This window comes from Carettochelys insculpta, chromosome 1, assembly GCF_033958435.1.
Source record: "Carettochelys insculpta isolate YL-2023 chromosome 1, ASM3395843v1, whole genome shotgun sequence".
NCBI lineage: Eukaryota > Metazoa > Chordata > Testudines > Carettochelyidae > Carettochelys > Carettochelys insculpta.
The window spans coordinates 154,624,163-154,643,181 of record NC_134137.1 but is presented as its reverse complement, the minus strand read 5'-3'; the positions used below and the strand labels follow the sequence as shown (position 1 = coordinate 154,643,181).

Here is a 19,019-nt window from a genome sequence, read left to right as displayed (position 1 = left end):
GTACTTTACGGCACTCCTGGCCTAACTTCTGTAGTGAGGCTTCTAATTGCTATATCACAGTGGCACCAATGTCTGGGACAATAACATTTCTGCTAGAGATCCAAGTATATTCAAAACAATACATTTGTTATTTAATATAATGCGAAACTGAGTAATACACTTAGCAAAGTAACCCCTGCATTATTTTGATATTCAAGTTTCAATTTCTGACGTGCCTCACTGCCTCTGTATTTACAAAGATGCTATACACATTTTATCAGGCAGGGAAGCTGAAGGTTTTTGTAGCCAATGTGGAGAAAGTTGGGTTTTTAGGTACCACGTTAAGGGATGAGAAGTGACTTGAGTTAAAGATACTGTATGCAGATACACTTTGGGATCTAGACAATGTAATCCCATTTGTGAGTAATCTGAGTAGTGTGGGCTGGTGTGGGTTAAGTAGTTTCCTGCCCCAGGTATCTTTGTCAATAACCATTTGCTCCATTATTCCTCCAATGTATCCAAGAGGAGTAGGAAGAACATTAGCTGGATATTGCTTCTAAAATGGTCAGAATGAAATGATTACCATCGCTGATATTTACACAGTGCTAGGGTTCAGATGTAACAATTCATTGAATTGCAGAGGAGCAGTCCAGGCCACTTTGCAGGCTTAGGAAGACAACACTGACTCAGCGACATTCAGAAGGTTGCATTTGCATGGATTAGAGCATGATTGTGTTAGGGGGATAGATGTTACAGACAGAATCTCAGAAAACCCTGAGCTCTAAGCACAGATTTTTCATCACTCTTCTAATCTTGAGTATCGCAAGGTTTGTTTGCATCAGAAACTTCCCATACTTTCATATCACCGTAGCACACCTTTCGTTAGTCCTCTGCAGCATTTGTTAGGCTTTTGCAGTTAAGTGAGGTACTAGAAGGACTACAGGTTAGATCCCATGCTAGTAGCACACTCAACATCTGTGGAAAGGTAACACAACACCCTCAGCCTTCAACTTTGTCACCTGCCAGGCTGAATGTACACAGGTGTTTCAAAGATCTCCTTTTGAGGCTTGTAGACTTTTAAGCACCTGCTTATCATATTTCTGCAGTTCTTCCCAATCTGACTAAAATTCTCCTCATCATCTTTAGGTGCCTCTTTCTTTTGGGCTTGCCAGCCATCTGAGCATAGCTTCGGTATTTTGGGGAAAAGAGGGATTCTGCAGTTGGTAATGTCTCAAGAGAGTTACGTCTTTCCATTTCCTTTTTAGTGGTTGCATCCCATTTCTCAATTCTCCTCTACCTATCTCCTACCCTCCAGCCTCATGATACTATTTTCTTCTTCTTCCAAGAACTAAATGCTTTGCTTTGTTAACCTAACTACTTAGTTACATCTTTCATCCAGCTATTCAGACTCTTATACGCTTAGCTATTACTCACCTGTAATTAACAGTGTACTGGAATAAAAATTACCACTTTCTGGGAACCCTGAGAAACCTGAGCTCTAGCTTTCCTGGCTTCTATGTCAGAGAGTGAGAAGTGTGAAAATTATCCAAGCGAAATTCCCGTGCTCCACTGAAATCTAAACTCCTATTTTCATCCCTTTTGGTCAGATTAGATTCTCTAGCTGAGAAACCAGCTTGGCCGAGCTTTCCCTGGGTCTTGGGAGGTAATTTTATTAGCACATGGCTCTAATTACACTAGTGAACAGATATTTCCTTGCTCCCCAACTCCCACCACATCGAAATCTCACAAAAGTTGCTTTGAACTTTACAGCAAAGCCTCGACATTCACATTTAGTACTTGGAAACTGACTTCAGGGAAAGTCCTTAGCCCTTTTTGTGGCTGCTAGTGAGTGCCATGTCATGGACAAACCTGGGTTTCTGGCCACAAATAAGTGGATAGGTTGGGAGTACTAGACAAAAGAAATCCAGATCCTCCCTCTGCCTCCACGCAAACATCTCTCCTTCCTTGGTTGCTATGTGTAAGCTAACACATGGTAACTATTATGGCATAAAATCGTAATGCAGACAGGACACTTGGTAATGGTCACCTGTTCGCAGATTGAGTTAAATAATAGGCGCCTGGGATTTAGCTAATACATAGTACACAAATGTACTACTAATGAAGACAAAGCCTAGCAACCTTATTCAAAATTCCTGAACCCTTGCTCAGTAGGCCAGTCAGAAGAAGCATCAGGATGTCAGGCTTGGAGTTGGGAAGGGCCACATGAAAAAGACAATTAGAAAAGAACATGGAGGCAGGAGTGCAGGGTGAGCTGATAATTCTCCTTGAGAACATTTTCTTGTGCTCCACAAAAGAAGGGAAAAAAGAAGTGAAACGGGAGGGATCTCAGTGGCTGTGGCTACACTAACTCCCTCCTTTTGGAAGCGGCATGGTAATGGGCCACTTCGGCAGATGCTAATGAGACGCTGCCATGAACATGCAATGCCTCATTAGCATAATGGCATCCACACGTGGTTTGAAAGTGCTGCTTTCGACATGCCCACTGCCCATGTAGACAGGGGCCTCTTGAAAGGATTACCCCCCTCCACACCGGACTTCGAAAGCCCCCTCTTCTCAAAACCAAATCCTGAATGTCTAAATTGCAATTTGCTAAGTTCCTGACAGTGCAAGTCAGACACAGGTGTTTTGATGCAATGTAGCCCTAAGCCATAAGCAGAAAACCACTCAAACTAGTGGAAGGTAAAGTTATAGGAGGAAACTACGTCTGCACAGCTGTCTGCTCAGTAGGCGGTCAGCCCTGAGAAGCATGTCTATAAATGAAGTCTTAGTCAGGTGGAAAATAAGCTCCTAATAGGAGAGCAGTGCAGCTCCATGGCTGATCACTGAGAAAAGAAAAACCGGCACACTATTTAAGTAGAGCACAGCACAGGCAGTAGGAGGTAAAATGAGATGCAGTTTTGGTCTGCATGGAAACTGATATCATTGACCAACCACCTCCTTATCTGCATGTAGAGTAAGAGAGAGGTCGGAATGGTATTTTTATTTATTTATTTTTTTTAATGAGCCCTTTTCCAATGGTAAATACAAGTTGTGTTCATCTCTGGGCTGCTTTGAGCGCTCCCTCCCTTTCACCTTCTACCTCTCCTATCCTGTTTGTTTTTGGCAATCCCCTTCCTTTCTGTTGTTCTTCCATAGTAGTAGGATGCTAATATCTAAACTGTAGTGCTGAATTTATTCACGTACATTTTGGTTAGTGCTGGCTATGTATGGTAGTTATGTACTGTAGTTATCTTATGACTTTTAAACCAAACTTTGTATTTTTGGAGAATTAAGAACGATACCCCGATGCACAGACGCTCAATCTGTGCATTATGTACTAGCTTAACATTAGAGCTACCACAAAATCATTCAACAATGCAGAGATAATGGAGTGATTTGGAAAGAACTGCGTACTGGGAAGTAGGTCAGGGTAGACATGAATTTCCTAGAATTCTGACTGAATTTAGGGGAGGAGAGCCCTTAAAAACAAGAAGCAGTACACATTTCCAATGTAAGTGTCAACACCCAGAGAGCCAGGGTGCTGTTTTCAGAGATTACAGGCTATGCCAGTGCCTTCTGTGCAGACGACATACATCTAGGAGACCTGTATCCACTTACTCCTATATGCAACCTTCAAGACAAAGAGGAAATTCTCAAGTCTGCACAGCAGAGCTCAATGGTACTCACAATCTGACACCTGGGGCCTGATTCTCCTCTTTTTGTTATTGAAATTGGTTTCATGAAATCAAAAGAGCTATAAAACTGATGTAGATAAGGGGAGAACCAGAATCCTAGGGTTCGAGGTGTATTAATTGTACTGAAGTAGCACCTTAGGCCTGTGGCAGGCAATGTACATGCATGTACCAGCATTCATTCTCAGGTTATTTAACTTCCAGTGCTCGTCATGAGTCAGCTCATAGACTTTAAAGCCAGAAGGGGCTTTCATAATCACCAAATCTGACCTCCTGCACACTGAAGGATACCCAGAACCTCACCCGGCCCACTCCTGTAATTGACTCCTAACCCTTAGCTGAATTACTGAAGTCCTCAAAATACTTCAAATTATAGAGAATCTACCATTTCCTTCAGTGTAAACCAGCAAGAGACCCATGCCCCACGCTACCGAGGGAAGTGAACACCCCCAGGGTTTCTGCCAGTCTGACTCAGGAGGAAATTCCTTCCTCACTCCAGATATGACCATCAGTGAAAGCCTGGGCATGTTGGCACAGCCCTCCAGCCAGACACCTGGAAAACATTTCTCTGAAGTATCTCAAAGCCTTCTCCATCTAATGTCCCACCACCTGTGGTTGGGGAAATTTGCTATTAGGAGTCACAGAGGGTCCACACGCCATTGTAGGCAGTTTCATCAAACCAGCTCCTCCATAAAGTTATTAGGCTCAGGCTTGAAGACAAGACAAGCTACTTCCTTTGGAAAGATGTTCCACAACTTCACTTCAGTATGACAGTACTAGTTAGAGAAAAAAAGTGCACACAGATTAAAATAGAATTCTAACAGCAACCGGAAGCTGATTATTAACAGCTGAATTTGTTGGCAATGATTAATATTTACAGATATAGCCTTTAATATTTGGTTTAAGCAATTTACTTACATTTTTTCAGATGGAAATATCAATTTTATTTTAATTACTGCTTTATGTTAGTGTCTCAGTGGGAACATTTTGCACAAGGAAATAGACTGTCATCAATTTTCTGTTTCTTTTCTACGTTACATGTGGAAATTAGTGTTTAATTTTGTTGCAAACTATTAAAGTGAAATAAACATTGCATTCACTATTACATTTTCCCTGCAAGCTTCCTCTCATTCCCCTAAGTTTAGGGACAAAGTAAAATTATGCCATCCTGAAAGACAGTTGAAGTATTCAGGAGACAGTGCAACTCTGCAGATGGGGGTACGACAACTTTTAAATGGATAACAGGTTAGTCCAGCAGCAATCATTTGGAAGCAACTGTCTGTTCAGCAAAACATTGCTTTCCTAAACCTAAATTGTAAGGGCATACAATGTTGCGAAAGGTTAAATGACAAATGGCAAGGACGGCTGGACATAGCTACATTACTCATCAGTCCAATTTGAGCAACACTCATGCTGGTACAATAGCATTATCTGTCAAGATTTATACAGTTAGTATCTAAGTAGAATGGAACAGATACTCCTAGTACATAACCTGTTTGGAAGAGGAAAACTATTTCAAGGAATAGTAAATGTCACAGTCCTCATGCTTTACTTCCTTGGAAATAATACCACACAGGGTGATATTTCCGTAAGCGTTTAAGTCCAATTTTCATAAGTGTCTAAGTCACTTAGGAACCTCAATTCCAGTTTCAAAAGTGTCTTATGAAAGTCGGACAGAAGCCGTTTTGAAAATTTTACTGAAAGGCTTTATTTCTAGCATGTAATATACTCTCATGTTCCTGCAGATTTCATGATAAATGCAATAATTAGACCTCAGATCAACTAATCTGTACCTTAATTTATATTTTATTCATTTCAGGTCCGACATTGCCTCCTGTCAGGTGCTGAGTGCCATCAACACCACTGTTGCCTATTCTCTAAGCACCACCTGGGACCAGGACCCTATTGGTAACAAAACCTATCAACAGCAAACATTTAACAGCAATATACTTGTTATCACAGATGTCTTATGCAACTAATGGTTCAGATGCAAGAAAACTTCTGAAGATGGAATGTGTGCACTTTAACAAAAAGTTCTCTCTCAGAATTGGTACCATGATCACCATGGAAGAGACATCTGTTCCTATAACCATTAGGAAAAATCCAGGAAAAGGAATAACAGACCTCATGGACAAAGAGTATTCGAGGAAAAGCTGGGTGAGTTGCTAATGAGCAGTACAGACTTTTTTTTTTTTATTAAGCAGAAAAGAATAACTTAAAAACCCTGCTCTGATGAATATATCAACTTTCGTCATTAAATAAACCTTGACTGCCATTTCCCAAATTTATTTTAAGGCATAGTGAAAAATATTTGACAAATGTGCATTCAATTAATCTCCTGGCCTTCTAATTGCATCCTTTTGGATTGCTCCTATAGATTGGTAACACTTATTCAAGACAGTCTGTAAGAGGAATAAATGAAGCTGAAGTTCCAATGCACAGTGGGGCAGATATATTACCTCCTGCTGGCCTTTGGCAAAAAGCAGTAAATGAGTTACAGTGGAACCCAAAATGGCAGCTAAAAGACATTGAAGACTCTTATCTCGGCTTCTGGTACTCCAATTCATTTCCAAAACCTTTCATTTCTAACTAATTCTGGAGTTTAATGACAAGATGTAAAGGACGGGCTCAGATTTCAGGCCATTCAAGCAAAGTTTTAACAATAAATTCTTCCAGCTGCAATATCTTTTATGCACTTAGCATAACTGATTTATCAGCACCGAAAGAGGCACAAACATCAAAGGCAACCATATATGAAGGGATGAATTTTACCTTTGTCAGTTTGCCCCCCAGTGTTCACCTCTCTGCCAGCTGCCCTGGACACACTAAACATACTGCTTGGGAGGATTGCATGACCACTCTTTTGGCTGCCCTGTCAGAAAGTCATTGGTTTTTTAGGGGGTGGAAAGAATTCTGCAGGGTACATAAATTCTGGGCATGCGCAGCAGTGCAGCTTTCCCTCAGGTGTAGCAATGTGCATACCAATGAATTTCTAACTGAAATATATGTCATAGGATTCATGATTTTTAGTTTATGACCTTAGTATTAAAACTATTGTTGCTTTGTTTCTGCTGTAAGGCAGACAGATGCAATTTGATTCATTGCACAATTCTTATTTGTGAGGGAAAAAAGTAGAGTCTATATAAAAGGGAAATATTTATATTGAACTATATATATATATATATATATAATTTTATTGGTATTAAGAGAACGCAATCCCATACATTGAGCCAACAGAAAGAAAACATTTCAAAATACATTTTTAAAAGTATCTCTCCATAAGATAATATGAAATATCAAGGTATTAGCATTGACATTATTACATTACACCCTTAGCCAAATATATAAAGGAAAACCACATTCTAATCACAGAGATAGCGGCAAACATTAACTCATAGGGGAGCCAGAACATAATGATAAATAACAATATTGGAATCTACTTTGAGTGACATCCAGACAAATACTGGCCCCAAAACAATGCCATGGAGTGTGCGTGCTATACAGAGAATACTTGATGCCTGTTCTGTGAGGCAGCATCACTCACATGAAAGTCCTAAAAGATAAAGAGGATTTGTACATTGTATCCACGGACTCTAATAAATCCCAGCATGAGGTATCTTTTCCATCACCCTCATCCAAATCAGTTTCAGTGCACCCTCTGATAATTCATTACAAACCATTAAACAGATAATAAATCTCCAAATAGTCTGTACACACTGTGACTTGGAAGAATACATTTATTTTAGTATGACACAGCAAGTTAACTTCCTTCACTAATGTGAAGTACACTTAAATTATATTAGCTTTCTCTGCTTTGCCTGAACAGTCACTGAAGTCCATAAAAACAAGAGGATTTTATAGTTACCAGAGCTGATGCCTCTTTAATTCCTCGAAGTCCGCAGAACAAAACTGCGTGTCATCAGAGCCCTTCCCCAGCCATGACCCTTTTCCCCTTTCGTTCTCCTGTGTAGGGGGGCAGTATTTCTTGCTACTGCGCTCCATGTAGGCAGGATAAGATTTTGTGCCTAGTCCCATTGTGGAAAGGATGCATTCTTCAAAAGACTGGTAATAGGTTTTCCCCTTTAACACTTTCCTGGAGTGCCCATCTCCAGACAAATGGTTGTCTATGCTTTAAAATGTCTGTTCACTTTTAAAAACATCAAAGTTATTCAAGAAGAATTAAACTTTCTGAACGGAGGCCATTAGGTTGCTTGCAAGAGGCTGAAGTTGAGTCTCCGTCGTGCCTTTCTCTCCGATCTAAATTCTCTAATCATTAGTTTATCAATCTGAGTCCAATCAGTTCAGTGCCAAGAGAAGTGGATCCGATTTGGCATGGAGAGGTGCTATCAACTCTCGCAGTGCATTAGCCTAATATGATAAAGCAGTGATACAATATGATGAAAGAACTGTGATGTGCCATTATTTCCATATCATATTAGTATATCAGAAATACCATCATGCAATCTTCATACAAGAGAAAATAGCAATTTTGGCAAGGTTTTAGCACTACCGTGCTTTCCTTGACTGCATGCAGGTGTGCTCATGAGCATGTGAATGTGGCACTGTTTTGCTTTTATATTACAATCCTTCAGAGATTTCAGGTTTTGGTCACACAAGCTATGTAGCAGAATGCAATTTTGCATTTTCGCCTTACATACACTTTTAAAACCAGAATGGAGACCAACTAAAAGGAGATCAAATAAATTATTGTACAGTTACTTCCTTGGTGTAGCCTATTTTTTAGGGACTAGTCACTAGCTCATACGGCAAAAGCTGGGAAAGGGAACAGGAATGAGTGGGAACAGAGAGCAATTCACCTCAACCTCCCTGAATATAAAATGCAGACACAAACATGTCCAACTTGCAGCTAGTTAGGGAATAGCAGAACAGGTGACACAAGTAGACCTGGCTGATTTCACTCTCCCACCTGGAGACTCTACAGCGAAGTTGTGAGTGGAAGATCAGAAATAGGGACACTTTTGAACATCTGACGTTAGTGTGGACTCAAAGGTCATCACTGTTGAAACTTACTGGGTCCCTGTTGTCAGTGGAGAAAGGGGAAAATGCTAGCATATAGCAAAGTTAGCTGCTTCAAAAGCCAGGCTGGCATGTGTAGATATGTCTCATTTATGAAATGCTCAGTGTATTTTTACACATATACACACGCACACACATATAGAAACAAGTTTCACTTTTTAAATTTAATCACTGTGGGAAACTGCCTCTGGGTTTAAACTACATAGAATAAAAAGGTCTGTGAATATAATATAGCTCTATCAATTTAGCCAAAATGTATGATTCACTCATCTCCTTGGTGAGATTCACGCATCCCTTTTCAGGGAGATTTTTTTCCCCTCAAAAGAGGAAACCTAGAACGGAAAGAGGAGACATGACCAGGAAGTTCCACTTTTACACTTCAGCCAATAGCAGATCACAAGGGTTGAAATACTGTCCCAAAATGGAAGAGAGAAATTTACAGAAATCTGGATGGAAAGAATGATAGGCCCATCTAGTTGAGCCCCAGTGTTCTCAAAGGAGAGCTGCATTCTGTCCTTATATTCTTTGCTAGTACTATTTACACCTACCAATTTTGCTAGCTATTCTATGCGCTGAAGCGTAGGATGAGAGAGGGGGAGGAAAACAGCTCATACAACAATAAACCTGAGTACTGAAGTCCACAGGAGTTCTTACATAACCTATTGTTTAAAATAAGGAACACTTATCCTGCTGCAGCCGTAGCTAGGAAAAAAAGCTAAATTTCAAAACTCGCATGACTAACACTCCATTTTGACCAGGTATATTAACCTGGAATCCACTAGACTTCTGTACGTTTGTCTGATTGTGTGTGTATGTGGCAGGGTGCGTCTGGGAATGGGGTGAGAGAATGGGACAGAAGAGGGAAACTTTTTTACCTTTAAGTCTATTTTAAAATGCTATGTGATATCTTCAGACATTGAAAATAATGTTGATGGTATTGGGTCTGCTTGGAAAGAGGGCTTAGGAGAAGACCATCTATAGGAGCTGAGAGTCCGCTGTCTCTTTATTGCACCACTGTGTCCCAAATAACCTGGGTTTACTACGTCAGCTAGGATAATGGAGAATGTGTCCTTCTGAAATTTTATCAGAAATAAGTGGACTCTTTGGAACACAGCACAGTTCCCTTCTATTACAAGACTGCATTAAGTACTGGATATCTAAAACCAGTTAGTTCATGTACCCTAAGTAAGATGGGTGGAAATCCAATATTAAGAGTGCCTTTCATGTTGACACCATTTTTGACTGGCAGAGTGCACACAACCTTCTCTCGTTGGTGGCACTCATACAGGACACTTTTGCAGAGCCAGAATCCAATTATATTGTAGATTAGAAGCTGACCAATTCCTCAAAGAACTTTCAGCAGGAAATTCCCCTAAAGAGGCTATTCAGTAATATTTTTACAAGCATTTTGTAATATTGTCATGCAATGGTTAAGTTCCTTTTCTGTTATGATTTAGATCTACTATCACACTTCCATATTTAGCTATCCACCATACACTATTAGATATGTATGAATACATTGCAATCCTATTTATGTGTTAATTGTTTAAAGGCAAAAAAAAATGAATACTTGTTTTTATAATGGTTAAGCGTGCTTGGGGCCTAAAATAATTTATTTTACCACTTTACAGTGATTGCCTTTAAAATGACAACAGATACCACAGTGTAACTCTGTATTAACAGGAAATACTGTGCTAACTGCATTATGAAGTGCTCACAAATGTCAACATTTATGGCAGGTCCTGTTTTTCATTATCAAACACAGGAAGCTTGTCTTTTTGCAAATCATTCACAAATACCCTCTGTTCTCTCTTTTCCTAATATTTGCCAAATAATTTATAGAAGGATGATGGAACTTATGAGTTCTATGTGAACAGTTCACTCTGGTGAATGCTATTTGTGGTGTGTCACTGATCACATAAGTCACATGTTATTGCTGCTGTGGCCTTGCAAGAGGTTAACTGTTTAGAACCAGGAGATCAAATGACACACACAATGAACAAGTAAAACATTTTTGAATGAATAAACATGATGAGATTTGCAAACCTTTTGACAATTAAACTGGCTGTAGATCACATATAACAATTACTATAACCTATGAGAGAGACTCATTTGATCATATTTATTCATCAATTCAAACAGTTCTAAGGGCACATGACTCCTCTAAAGTGATTACACAACCAAAAGGGCTTACCAGAAATCTTCCAAGAGCCCTACAACTACTGTAATAATGTAAGAGATGCATGGTAGTAAAGTATTTAGGCCAGTTTGCAGGAGTCACTGGTATGGTCCATATCAGAGTGGTTATGAGAGAAAGAATGCACAGGACTGCATTTCAACCCAGCGAGTAAACAGAAAGAATGTTCAGACAGGTCCCTTAAACTGCTGGGACCTTTACAAATTTTACAAGGGTGATGACAAAAAGAAAAGTGCAAAGTGAGCAGAAGAGATCCATCTTCTGGAAATGACTGGGAGCCATACTCAGTAAGGGAGCTTATCGAGACATCAGGTTTTAAAATCACATTAGTACACAGAATTCTAAATGAAGGGAGGGGTGAATAAGGTGAAAGCCATCATGCAGCATCACCTATCCTTTTCCCTTTGAGAGTTCCACACAGAAATGAGGACACACCAGCAGCTAACTTGAAAAGACTCACTTTGATCTGATTTTTAACAAAATGCATCATACATTACTGCAGTCTCCTGGGACCACATCTTCTTACAAATGCAGACGTTATGTATTTTAATTTCTAAACAGAGTACATTCTGTCTAATGAATAGTAATATCAAGTTATTGGTAAATTTTCTTGTTAACATAGTAGTATATGGAATAATAGCAGGTTTATAGAATGTCTAATCTTTGGAGTAAATACTTAATTTGCAAAGAAAAAATCTCTGATTTCACACTTTTTAGTGAGAACCACTGAAAGACTAATTGCACCTTCCATCTGTTTTCTCTCAGTTAGGAGTGTATCAGTATATATATGTATTACTGAATACATTCTGGAATAGCTTATTTCAAAATAACACTGCTACACACAAAATGCATTTTGAAATAGAACTTAGCTATTTGTAAACACAGCACCCACACACAAAGAGCCTATTTTGAAATAGAGCCATTGGACACACTATGGCTTATTTCAAAATAGATACTATTCCCTGTGTCCATGTCTATATTAACGAGCTCTTTTGGAAAACCAGGCCCTTTTTCGAAGGAACACGCAGAGAGTCCGCACAGGCAGGCCATTTCTACTTGTGCCACTTTTTCCGAAAGTGGCATGCTAATTAACGGCCAGAAAAATGCTAATGAGGCATGGCTGTAAATTCCTGGCACCTCATTAGCATACGGTCACATGATTTGGAGTCTGGAAGAAGTTCTTTCAGACTCCAAATAGCGTGTAGAAGTGCAGCCCCTGGCGGATTTCCTGGAAGGAAATCCTCCTTCTGGAAGCCCCCTGTTCCTGAAAAGGATTTCCTTCCAGGAGAGTCCCCAGGGGCCGCACTTCTACACGCTGTTTGGAGTCTGAAAGAACTTCTTCTGGACTCCAAATCATGTGACCATATGCTAATGCAGTGGCGGGAATTTACAGCCATGCCTCATTAGCATTTTTCTGGCCGTTTATGAGCATGGCACTTTCAGAGAAAGTGGCATGTGTAGAAACGGCCAAAATGTGTTCTTTCAATCTGAAATCAAAATAATATCGCTCTTCTTATGCAAGCCCTCTTCCGCTCCTGGATCAGGAAGAGCACCTCCTTTTGAAAGCTTCTTTTGAAAAAAAGCTTGTGTAGATGCTCTGTGGGGCCCTTTCCTCGAAAGAGCAGTCCTCATGGTGCCAGATTTTTCAATCCCTGGCCCACTGTTTTGAAAGAGTGGGGGTTGTGTGGACACTTCCTATCAAAAGAGCAGATCAAAGTTTCGATCCACTTTTTTGGGTGTGGACGCACTCTTCTGACAGAAGTTTTTTTTGGAAGAGATCTTCTGGAAGAGCATTTTTCTAAACATTGCTGTTGCGCAGACATAGCCTATCTTAACAGCACCTATTTCAAAATAGTGATTTTGAAATACGTGTGATTCCTCATGCAGGCCGTGGTCACACTAGTCCCTCCTTTTGGAAGGGCTATGGTAATGTGCCACTTTGGAATATGCTAATGAGATGCTGCCATGAACATGCAGTGCCTCATTAGCATAACAGCATCTGCACGTGCTTCAAAACTGCTGGTTTTGAAATGCACGCTGCCTGTGTAGCCAGGGGCCTTTTGAAGTGACTCCCCTGATTTCGAAAGCCCCTTATTCCCAAAACCAGACGGGAAGAACGGGCTTTTGAAATTAGGGGGCCCTTTTGAAAGGCCCCCACCTCCACAGGCGGCATGCATTTTGAAACCAACAGTTTCAAAGTGTGTGTGGCCACCATTATGATAATGAGATGTTGCATATGTATGACACTACCTTATTAGCGTATGCAAAAGTGGCTCATTAGCATACCCCTTTCGAAAGGCAGGGGCTAGTGTAGCCATGGCCTCAGTGAGGTTTACTAATTTTGAAATAAGCCAACCGCTATTTCAAAATTATTTTGAAATAGTGGTTGAGTTCTGTAGACACTAAGATAGTTATTTTGAAATAACTATGCTGTGCAGACATGCCCTATATCTCAATCCATATATTCACAACACAATCAGAACTAGCACTCTGAGCAGGAGACTCTGTTCCAATAATTTATCGTATTTCTAGTATAATTATGTATTTGAACTAAGAACCAAATCCCGTGGTTTGAGTAACCAGACTCTGACACAGCAACAAATAGAGATGGGGAAAGAAACATATTTTTCCCCTCCACAAACACCATGAACTGCTTCCTCGCTGCTTCTGCAGCTCTAGGGATGCTATAATGCCCTCTCTATTGGGGAAACAATCAGCATATCTGAGCGGTTTGTCTGAAAAGCTATTCTGATATGTCTTGATGAGTGCTGGCAGATTTATAACCATTCGCTTTAAAGTGTGGAAAAGCACTGCTATCTTCAGGTCTGTGTAGGTCAGACAGACACCTGCAGGGACAAGGGGGAGCTGGACAGTTCTTGCACAGGAGTAAATGAATGAGGAGGGGCTTCAATGACACAGCCAACTCTGTCTTTCACTATCCCATGAGGAGAATTAACCTCCTCCAAAAAAAAAGCATGCTGCGTAACATCAGTGAGTTGTTTGAGAGAGGTGGCTTAGATGGTAAGGAAGTAGTGGGCCACAGGAATCACGCAGCTCTGGATAATACTTCATAGAAAGATGCTACTGCATTAAATGGTTAGTGAAGTGATATTGCCAAGATGGAGCATGGACCGTGGAACATCCAATGCTGAATTATGAAGGAATACACCACCATACGGACTGCAAGTGTTCTGATTCCATATTGAACTAAAAGAACAAAATAAGAATACCAAAAGGAAACTTACGATCACTTTCAGTATCGGAGAAAAGCAAGACTTATCTGGCCAGGCAATGAGGGTGGTGACTGTATTAAGAAATACAACCATAATTTCTTCTTGCATAAATTTTAAAGTGTCTTCTTCTTTTTTTTTGTGGAGAGGCAAGAAGCAGGAAAGAAATCATGGGCCTGGCTCAAAACATGGTGATCCTAGGGGTACACCTTGTCTTGTTCATTTTTCACCAAAGTGCAGCTACTAAATATTGTCTGTGTACATAAGCAAGCATTGATTCCTTCCACAACTCCATTTACAATTTATATCTTCAGAATGATTTGGTCCCCCTCTCTCTTTCAACATCAAAAAGCCATATTAAAATATTTTAAAGTTCCAAAATGAAGCCCTCAGAAAACTAGCAAAGCCAACGTTAAGGTCGCCTGTGTAAATATAACACTACACGTGTGGGAATGGACATTGAAACACAGTGCACTACTTTTTTCCACGACTCCTGCTTTATGCAGTATGCAGGCAGGTTCATGCTCTGCGAGAGTGAAATTCATCCCTGTGCAGAGGATCAGCACAAGATCTATGCACATTTAAGGGCACAAAACAGGACATCAGTAGGACTCCAGTGATGATTAGGCCTCATGTTGGCCCTCTGCATGGAATGAATTTCATTCCAAATTAGTGATTGATATTTATTTCTATCTGTACTCCTCAATGTGTGGCTCCATGCCTTTTAAGCTGCAATCCATCCGAGACCATATTGAATGAGGTTGGTGTGTTTCAGACCCAGAACTTATTTACTCTTCAGCCCTGTTTCTTTTATTACACCCTGCTAACGTAATACCGAATATGGGCATGAAAAAATTTACGCTTTTTATACAAATTGCAGAAATGTTTTTGTTTTACTCTATTCCTGAAAAAAGCAGAATAGTTTTTGGCTGACTGCAGGATAGATCATTTATGAAGGTTTTATTAACTGGATCCCTGTCTCTACATGAGCCCCTTCCTTTCGGAAGGGGCACGTTAATGGGCGGGTTTGAAATATGCTACTGAGGCACTGCAATGAATATGCAGCACCTCATTAGCATAATGGTGGCCGTGGCGATTCAAAAGTGTGGCTTTTCGAATTGTGCACTGCCCGTGGAGATGGTACCTTCTGAAAGGACTCCCCCCAGTTTTCGAAAGCCCTTCTTCCTAACAGCAGATAGGAAGAAGGGTTTTCGAAAACTGGGGGGGGGTCCTTTCGGAAGGTCCTGTCTCCACAGGTGGCGTGCAATTCGAAAATTGCACTTTCAAACCGTCGCGGCCACCATTATGCTAATGAGGTGCTGCATATTTGTTGCAGTGCCTCTTTAGCATCTTTCGAACCTGCTCATTAACAAGCCCCTTCCGAAAGGAAGGGCTTGTGTAGACCCAGCCGATAAGTCACTGACCCTAAACTGGAATAAACAAATAAGGCAACAGATATGCCATTCTTTAGATTAAGACCAGCTTTCTAAAACCCACATCCAAATAAAAGGTGAATGGTAAAGATCACTGGAAAAAAACCATTCCATGTAAAGGTTCAAAGTTTTACAAATTTGATTTTGCTCTAATGTGAAACAAAGATGTGACCTTTTCAATCAGCCAATTGCCTCGAGTCTGGGGCACTCATCAGAGATATGAGAAATGTGAGGTCAAGCCCCTGGGCTGCCTGATATGGAGCAGAGACTTGAGGCTGGGTCTGCCACACCCCAGGTCAGGACCCTAAATCACTATTGGCTTTTTAACCACCTCGCTCTCCCAAGCCTATACTGGACCTGACAAACTTTCCTGATGAATATCAGAGAGGTAGCCGAGTTAATCTGTATCTTCAAAAACAACAAGAAGTCCTGTGGCACCTTATAGACTAACAGATACTTTGGAGCATAAGCTTTTGTGGGCAAAGACCCGCTTCTGATGAAAGCTTATGCTCTGAAATATCTGTTAGTTTATAAGGTGCCACAGGACTTCTTGTTTTCCTGATGCAATTTTTGCTAAGACCAAAACGGTCAGATGAGTCTAAGTGGCCTTTTCTGACAGAAAATAATTTTGTTAGAAAATCTTCAACCAGTTGTAAAAATTGTGTTTTCACTACACATTATTTACAGAGACCATTACTGGTAGATATGCAAACTTCTTTTTCTTTTTGGTGGGGCTTCTACTTTCTTCTCAGAATTTTGAGGATCCTACTATTTAGCTTATTTTGTGTCCTCTCCTTCTTGAGTATACCATGGTCACCCCTGCATCTGGTGGTTGGGTCACTATTTAGAGCATGTAAACCTCACTCCTTTAATTGTACACAGGGATCACGGAAGAGTGAGGCATCACATACCCTACGCTGAGAAGCATCTTCTTTTTGTAAAACTGGAGCATTTAGTAACTTCCCTATACTAATAGGTGATTAATCCTAGATTCAGAAAACCAGCTAGTTGGGAAAATAAAAGAAGAGTGTGATTGCATTGTGTACGGAAAACGTGCACTGTTATTGGTATGCCGAAAGAGCACAAGATGTTATTTGGATTCTAGTGGTTTCTTCTTAGTAAATTGTGAATTCACAGAATGACTTTTGACCTTTCTGGATATTTGTGTACATTCCATTCTCTAGATTCCTCTGGCAAATGTGTGATTTATTTCTTTTGGATTATTCTCACTTTACAGAATTCCAGATTATAACCAAAGAGGGTATCATCTCTGGAATGGAAGCCATTGATAGTTCTAATATCAGCATGAGCTAAAATCAGTCAAATTATCTGGGTTTTTTGCAAGCTCAACTTCATTCTACCCAAACTGCCTCAGTTTACACATTAGATAGATCAAACAGAATGCTCCCTCTGAACTCTTCCCACCTCACCTGCACCCAGAACAGCAGACTGTACAATGTTGGCATACTTCTCCAGAGTCCTGATGAAATCTCAATTACAAATTGAGATCTCATTTGGGCCAGGGGGCTGGGCCCCTGAGCAAAGTGTGTGGTGGGGGTGGCTCTATGCTCCCAGAAGGGGAGGGTCTCAGGTGGAAGGGGAGGGGCAGGGAGCAGCCAGCTCTCAGCACTGCCTACAGTATGACGTGCCACGTCCTCTCCCACAACAGTCAGTGCTCAGAACTGCTCTGGTGGCAATTTAAAGGGCCTGGATCTCTGGCCACCATCATTCCTGTGGTAGCAGCAGTGGCTGGAAGCCCCAGGTCCTTTTGCATTGCTGGGCAGCAGGACAACTGCTCTTGCCCTTACCCCATATCAGTGGGCCTGCTTGTGTTTCTAAACTACTCTAATTCTTTGGATTTACAGTTTGTAAATAATAATAGAGTCTCCCCCTACTCACTTTATTCTTTTTTATTTGGCAAACTTATTTTTAATCTGTATAATATTCTTGAATTTAATATAAAATATTTAATGCTAATTAGAGTTATTGTCTTAAAAAATGCTGTTCGTCTGCCTCACAGATGTCACCGTAATTCTAGGAATGCTGTTTAACTCCCTTGGGAAAGACAAGGGAAGCATAAGAATGGATTTGTACATCTAGCAGAAGAATGACTAATAAGAAATCTTAGAAAAGAAATGACAAACTTTAAAGATCCCTATCCTTAGAGTCTGAAGAGTACATAACATCAGGCTTTATATTAAACTGTATCAAATCTAAGTTTGGTAATACATGCCAATGCCTGGGCCTCTAATAAGATAAATATGACGATGCCTAAAATGAGAGCAGCATGTTGTGATGTTTAACTTGGAATACTGCTGGATCTGCTGCCTTTTGGCCCCTAGGCCAAACCTTCCCAAACCCCCAGCCAGACAATCCAGCCAAGCCTCAGGTACGATGGAGGGCGCATGGGGTCAAGCAGCTAAAAGGGTTTCCTTACTCTTAGAATCAGTGGTTTCTCTTCCCATGAGATAGCAGCATTTTGCAGATATGTTTGAAAAACAGAAGGTAGACATCTTTCCCACCCACTTTGAATACAATGGCCTGATAAATTTGCAGTTTGGTGCTGAGATACTCTATGTTTGAGCCTGAACTGAAAGCTCTTGAGGAATATATTCATGAGAATCTAAATAGTCCACCTCCACTGCTGGGGTCCCTTGTCTGCTTTGTAAGAAAGGATCGATCTTTGAAGCTGTGCGTTGACTATCACGTCCTGAGGAAAATCAAATCAATATTCACTACCCTGATGACGAAGCTCACAGACAGGGCAAGAACAGCTGGATATTTGCCAAGCTGAATCTCAAATCTAGTCAGGATCTGGCCAGGAAATAAGTGGAAAGTCATGCTTCAAACACGATATCACGAATAGGCCTTGTGCAGATATATACTGCCCTTAAAAATCTGGAGTACCTGAGCCATTCTACATCTTTGAATCAACAACAATTAAGCTGAGTTTTCTTATTTTCATGGTTTGATTTATATATGTATTGCCCTGGTACTAAGAAACCAAAGGCAGACACTGTCCCCAGTAAACAAGAGTATGCCAGTGATCCTGAGCCAATATACAGTCACCTTGTGTCCGGAAACATCATCAGTTCCTTGAATGATCACTGATATCAGACTGAATAGCAACCACACTTTCTGCTCTTCAGGATAATCCTTTTACCTAGATCAGTGGTTCCCAAACTTTTTGGCACCATGCTCCCCTTTTGATTTTTAAGAAACCCTCATGCCCCCACATCTCTTCTTTACCATGGGCCAGCCACCCCAGCTGCCTGTGAGCTGCCTGCCTGAACCCTTCCCCTCCCCCAAAGCCAGGCACCGCCAGCCCCAATCTAGCCCCATCCTTCTCCTCCCCCCAACCCACACACACTCACCTTTGCAACAGGCAGCTAGCTCCACGTGGGCCTTCGCCAGCTGCCTGTTTTTTATAGCAGCTGCGCCAGGTCGCCTA

At 40.8% G+C, this 19,019-nt stretch overlaps 1 protein-coding gene across 8 annotated transcripts in view; it reads right to left on the bottom strand.

The window, feature by feature from the left end:
* The window catches only part of CNKSR2 (connector enhancer of kinase suppressor of Ras 2), a 372,822-nt gene that overhangs the window by 10,872 nt on the left and 342,931 nt on the right, over positions 1–19,019 (bottom strand). Inside the window, exon 21 of one of the 8 annotated variants that reach the window (XR_012645541.1) lies at positions 7,537–8,039. The exons of 6 other annotated variants lie outside the window; for them this stretch is intronic. Coding sequence is in view for 1 of the 2 variants with exons in the window: in XM_074994150.1 (XP_074850251.1) it covers positions 8,035–8,039 (5 nt within the window). In the remaining variant the exon portion in view is untranslated. Of the gene's footprint in view, positions 1–6,882; positions 8,040–19,019 lie in introns of those variants that run through there. One more of the 8 variants, XM_074994150.1, reaches the window with a different exon arrangement.